Source organism: Leptonychotes weddellii, chromosome X (assembly GCF_054177405.1).
Source record: "Leptonychotes weddellii isolate Sample4059 chromosome X, ASM5417740v2, whole genome shotgun sequence".
NCBI classification, from domain to species: Eukaryota; Metazoa; Chordata; class Mammalia; order Carnivora; family Phocidae; genus Leptonychotes; species Leptonychotes weddellii.
The window spans coordinates 45,756,879-45,763,629 of NC_138385.1; the positions used below are offsets into that span (position 1 = coordinate 45,756,879).

Sequence of the window (6,751 nt, forward strand, 5' to 3'; positions counted from 1 at the left end):
ATAGAATCAACAAACTGGATTTTTTCCTAAGAAGATATATTAGCTATCCCATTTCTTCCATAAATTTTAGAATGCCAATTCTTATGATGAGCAGTATTTTTAATCTAATTTAAATTAATTCTGCATCAATAAAAAACATAAACATTTACTAAACCATATGTTTATAACTGCCCTTCATGCTCAGTTGTGAATAATAGCATGTCAGTAAAACATAATTAAATTAGTCAAATTTGATGATTTCAGTCTGTTCTGTAATAGGTAGGAGACTGTTCCCAAGTCACCTGATATTGAGATCAGGCCAAAGATAATCAGATTTAGGAGTATTTTAAGCTCTAAGACACTGTAAGACTAGGTATCCTTTTAATAGACATTTACTACTTCATGCACAAGGTGATATAAACCATCTTTGCTGAAATTTCCCAGTTGTATGATGAAATGTTGATTTTATATACAGTCAGTACAGACACACAAGGCTGTCTCCTGCCACTGATCAATTCTGGTGTCTGAAATTGTGATCATTAAAGTCTCTCCTATATGCTGGTCATTGTTTCTAAAGGCCTCTTGTTAGAAATGGCATAATTGCCCTGAAGAAGTAACAATTCAAAGATCTTAGCAACCTTTAATGTCATTGGGTTTTAATATATTACCTTGCTGTCATAGGCAAGTGATCAGGAAGGGGAAAAGATTCAGAAAGATAAGACTCGGTGTAATTATAGAGTTGGGAACCCTGAACACTCAGGACAGTGAATGATAAAGAACACAAAGACTTGCCCTATTATAAAACTAACCAGTTTTAATAAGAATAAGTCATGATGCAAAAAATGGTAACTTCTTGAAGGCAAAATTGGAACTTCTTTGCCTATAAAAGTGCTTCTCAAATTTAACTTGCTCACAAGTCACTTGAGGATATTTTTTTTAAAGATTTTATTTATTTATTTGAGACAGAATGAGAGAGAGAGAGAGAGCACATGAGAGGGGGGAGGGTCAGAGGGAGAAGCAGACTCCCCGCTGAGCAGGGAGCCCAATGCGGGACTTGATCCAGGGACTCCGGGATCATGACCTGAGCCGAAGGCAGTCGCTTAACCAACTGAGCCACCCAGGCGCCCCGAGGATATTTTTTAAATGCCAATTCTGATTCAGGAAGTCTAGGGTGGGGCTAAAATTCAGCATTTCTTTTTTTTTTTTTTTAATATTTTATTTATTTGACAGAGAGAGAGACAGCCAGAGAGAGAACACAAGCAGGGAGAGCAGGAGAGGGAGAAGCAGGCTTCCTGCAGAGCAGGGAGCCTGATGCGGGGCTTGATCCCAGGACTATGGGATCATGACCTGAGCTGAAGGCAGATGCTTAACCATCTGAGCCACCCAGGCACCCCATCAGCATTTCTAAATAGATCTAAGGTAATGCTGATGCTGCTGGTCCCAGGACTATGCTTGAATAGCAAGGCAAGACAGAATATTTAATTAAATGTTCATTTTAGACAAGCATTTTCCATGTAATGAAGGGAAAGTTCCAACAAAGGACTTATATTACTGATTAATACGATGTCCTGGTCATTGAGAATGCTTATTGATTGATGGATCACATCACTGAAGTTTGTACTACATGACCTGGGAGTAAAGAGCATTCATATTTGGGTTTACTCACTTATTGTTTAATGCAACAACACCAACTGTGCTTCTAGGAGTTGACATACTGGCCACATAATTCCATTGACGTCCCTCAGGGTCCCATCTTTCTACGGTATTTAGATAACTCCATCCATCATGACCACCGACAGCATACATTGGTCCTTCGAGTGTGGTTACACCTAAGAGATAAAAATAACATGAGGTCTCACCTAGGTATACCACACATAATGAATTTTTTTTTTCATTTTGCAAGCAACTGGCTGTTTAAAAAATTGTTTTTGTTTCTTAAATGGTTTTGTGTATACATTATAATTTACTAATCTTGATATGAAATTAAACATGGTCTCTCAACCCTAGGAAATTTTCAGGCATAGTTATTGTATAATGGCAGGGTGTCATTGTTATAATACTGAAGTTAATGGAAGTAGTGGAACACACCATTTCTAAGGATGTAATAGAAAATGCAAACTATTTTTTCTGGCATAATTTCAACATCATTTTTTATATGTAAGGGATAGATGAGACATCTATACTGAATCTTAGTTTATTCATAGTTTATTCATAGGTTAGCTGTAGTAGGTCTTTTTAACCCCTGCTTTTTATTATAGTGATAAAAAAATTCATATGAGATAACCAAATAAACAGGGATTTTTGAGGTTTAGTTAGAAATTTGTTCCATTACATACTATGAATTGCCCCTATCTAACTGCTTCTCTGGGAATTCACATAATTAGCCTTTTCCCACCACCTTCTTCACCATCTCAATTAGCATCTCAGTGGTATAACTTCATCACTTCTACCTTCTTAGTAATATCAATTAGATTTTAAAAACTTGCTATGATTTCTCTGTGAGATATGTTTTCTAAGCAATGTCTAGGAATCACACTGACACAACTGAGCTGAATAATTATATAGTTTATCATTTGACATGGACACTTTTTTAGATAATGTGGGAAAAAAGACAATACCTGCCACTTTTTAGATGTGTAAGTCAGTTCTTAAAAAAATAAGGCAATTATTATGCTTTTTAAACAAACTCTAAGATATTGAAAATTTATGGAGTCTACCATGAAGAAAGATTTACCCTGACAAATATTCAGGAGAATCAAAGTTCCCAGCTGTTTCAGAAGTCTCCACTTCATCTTTCTTAAACTTCTTGGAAGTCTCTAGCTTAAGTATAACTTAGAGTTGCTCTCAATCAAAGCAGTTTTTTCTAAATATCCTTGCTTTGGCCCTGCATCCCAAGCCTTTTGCTGAAATACAGATTTGCCTCTTATGGGAAGGGACAAAGTTCATCAAATTAGAAACACAGGGCGCCTGGGTGGCTCAGTTGGTTAAGTGACTGCCTTCGGCTCAGGTCATGATCCTGGAGTCCCTGGATCGAGTCCCGCATCGGGCTCCCTGCTCGGCAGGGAGCCTGCTTCTGCCTCTGACCCTCCCCCCTCTCATGTACTCTCTCTCTCTCATTCTCTCTGTCTCAAATAAATAAATAAAAAAAAATCTTTAAAAAAAAATTAGAAACACAATGTCTTTCCATCATCAAGTGCTTTTTTTTTTCTAAATTTAATTTAGAAGAAAACTCCCTATTGTAGTTTTATGTTCCTCAATGATGTATTCCTTTCAGAACTTTTTATTCTTCCTAAAGTGGTACCGTTTTAAAATACATTTGAAGGGAGGCAGGATTAACAAGTATGACATCTGAAACAAGAAAAAAGTGTTTCACAAGTTTTTACCATTTGATTCAGCTTTTCAACATTTTGGAGACATTTTGACTAAGGGTTTGGCTAAATCCCAATAATGCGCATTCATGATGAGCACTGGGTGATGTATGGAATTGTTGAATCACTATATGGTACACCTGAAACTTATATAATACTGTATGTTAATTATACTGGAATTAAAATAAAATAAAATCTCAATAATGTACAGCTGTATTAATTTTTTAAAAAGATCTACTAATGATCCATTCTTTAGAAACTATGTAACATGAAGCTCTTACCTAAGCCATGCCTATGTGTTGACATGGGAGGCATCACAGTCCAGATTTTGCCAACTGGATTAAAACATTCCACAGTATTCAAAGTTTTTAAACCATCTCTTCCTCCCACGACATAGAGCTTATTATCAATAACTGCAACTCCAAACTGAAGCCTACGGCCACTCATGGTGCCAATATGTAGCCAGCTGTTGGTTCTGAGATCGTATTTTTCGATTGTAGTGGTACCTTTTAAAGGGATATTAAAAAATGGAAACATTGCTTGTATAAAAATTTTAGTTGGCATCATTCACATTATATTTATGTACCTATAATTTATAGCATAGAATCAGTGATTGCAACTCAAATTAAAGTACCCAACGATTCTCTAACCTGGTTGACAAGGCAAAGGTAATATTTTGCTGCCATCGGATCCAAATGGAAGAGTCAGAATAAAACAGTTCATTTAACGTATATGGTTTGTATACTTGTAACGGTTTCTTTGGCTATACTATGCTACTAGTAGTACTAACACAGGTGTCAACAGGGTAATTTGAATCTATTACCAACTCTTTACACATCCATCATTATTTTAATTACCTATGGTCATTCAATATATGAATTTATGTCCTTTTATTTTATTCAGTTGTGTGTGTGTTGATTTAAAATACAAGTGACTAAAGAAACAGGAATGAAAATTCCTTTTAAAAGGGCCTTTGGTGTTGATTCATACAATTTTCCATGACAGTAAAATGAAGGATTATAATTAAAAATAGATTAAGATTATTTATAATTATTTATTATATTTAAGAATTTAGTTCTGAGATATTACCTACTTTATGTGTTAATAAAAGTTCATTTTCTACTCAACTAGTAAAATGTTAATTTTGCTACCATAGTATACTGTCACTACTGCCATAGTAAATTGCCACTACTTCGTAATAAATTGATAATTTTTGCATCCATGTTCATCAGTAATATTGGCCTGCAGTTTTCTTTTTTAGTGGAGTCTTTACCTGGTTTTGGTATCAGGGTAATGCTGGTCTCATACAATGAATTAGAAAGTTTTCCTTCCTTTTCTATTTTTTGGAATAGTTTGAGAAGAATAGGTACCAAATCTTCTTTAAATGTTTGGCAGAATTACCCTATGAAGCCATGAAGCCCTGGACTTCTGTTTACTGAGAGACTTCTGATTACTGATTTAATTTCTTTGCTGGTTATCGGTCTATTCAAGTTTTCTATTTCTATTTTGGTAGTTTATATGTTTCTAGAAATTTATCCATTTCTTCTATGTTGTCCAATTTGTTGGTATATAATTTTTCATAATATTCTCTTATAATTGTTTGTATTTCTGTGGTGTTGGTTATTTGTCCTCTCTCATTTTTTATTTTATTTATTTGGGATCTTTCTCTTTTCTTTTTGATAAGTCTGGCCAGACGTTTATCAATTTTATTTTTTTATTTTTTGAAACAACTAGCTCCTGGTTTCACTGATCTGTTCTATTTTTTCTTACTTTCTATATCATTTATTTCTGCTGCAATCTTCATTATTTCCTCCCTTCTGCTGGCTTATGTTTCATTTGTTCTTATTTTTCTAGCTCCTTTAGTACATAATAAATTGTCAGTTCTGTAAGCAATGCTTTTTTACCATTCAGAATAGCTGCTGCTATTTTTTAGTAAAAGTTGATTTTGCACAAGGAAGTTTCTGACTAATAACCAAGGTAGGAAGTAAAGATTTATTATTCACACATATAGTGTACTTAAGACTGCTTTTGGCAGATTTACAGAATTTCATCACAAATGCATAGAGCCAACCATTGGAATAAGTGAAAAACACTTCTCAGTTGTTATTCTACTGGGCAACTTGTGGAGAAAATATAATTCATTAGTTATGATGAAAATATGTTTACATCTGAACTGTATCCACTGACCAATTATAATGCTATGGTATGAGATCATACCAAGTCAAAATTTAAGGAAAGTATATTGTATCTATGGCTGCTTCTGAAAGTTTTTCTATGTATATTAGCTTAGTGAAGACAGTGTTTATTTCTTTTCTGTAGTTTTAGATATTTTCTGATGAATATTGCACTGTAAGTATTTATGTCTCAAGAGTTTAGATTTTCACAATAAAAACTTGTGTATATACAGATACTCATTATCCTTTATCTTTAATACCTCCATCTTTCACTGATAAGATGGATTTGGCTGAATGCTGATTTACAGATCAACAATTGCTCTATTGACTACATTTACTACTGAAAGGTCAAATAACACCACTTAGAAGAATATCTTTTCTACACTAAGTATCTCTGGATGATCCTGTTAAAACTGGAATATCTACAAACATGCATCAACTTTCATTCTGTCAACCAGCCCATTTTTTTCTGAACTTTTTCAGATCTTTCTACTTCCTCATTCCAATCTTCCCAAATCTGTCTTCCTACCCACTTCTTCCTATTTTAACCTTTTATTTCAAACTCTTTTCAGTAGTGGAAGTAAATAAAAAGTGAATTTAGATTAGGAAATGAAGACTAGGCTGCTCTACTTACTAAAATTACAGAAATATTAATAGTGAAGTAGTCAGGAAATTGTACAAAGGTACATTAATCAAGTGCATACAGAAGATTTACACTGAAGTAATGTAGAAGTCTGTTTTATGCCAAGTTAATTTTTTTTTTTCTTTCTGGGCATTAGATGAAATATAGAAAATTAATATATCCCACATCTCTTATTTTTGTCTATGAACATATATAACTGGTAGTTCTATATCTTGAATTCTGAAGATTTCTTCAGCCCGTTTACCTACCTCCACTATTGCTTCAACTAATCGAATGTAAATCTCCTAGCTGGCCTACTATGTCAGCTCTACATTTGATGGGAAAACTTAAATTAGATTTTTTTTTTTTTTTACTGACATCTCTCCTTAGGACTCATTTTATGATGTTTCTGTGTATAAAACTCTTCTTCCCTAAACGTTGCAAATATTGTTTCTCAATTCATCTCTAAGCTCCTATTCGACCCTCATTTATGATCTGGTCAAGAGGAAACAAAACCAACCTAACGTAGTATTGCTGAGAACATGATAGCTCCTATAGCTGTGAATATATCTGATTTAGCGATTTTGTCCATCTATTTTTTTTTTTTT

The 6,751-nt window shown here is 34.0% G+C and overlaps 1 protein-coding gene across 1 annotated transcript in view; it reads right to left on the reverse strand.

Moving 5' to 3' along the window:
• KLHL4 (kelch like family member 4) overlaps nt 1-6,751 on the reverse strand; it is a 135,263-nt gene that overhangs the window by 33,187 nt on the left and 95,325 nt on the right. The window contains 2 exon segments of the mRNA XM_081809323.1: nt 1,646-1,808; nt 3,629-3,853. Of these exon segments, the coding sequence (XP_081665449.1) occupies nt 1,646-1,808; nt 3,629-3,853 (388 nt within the window).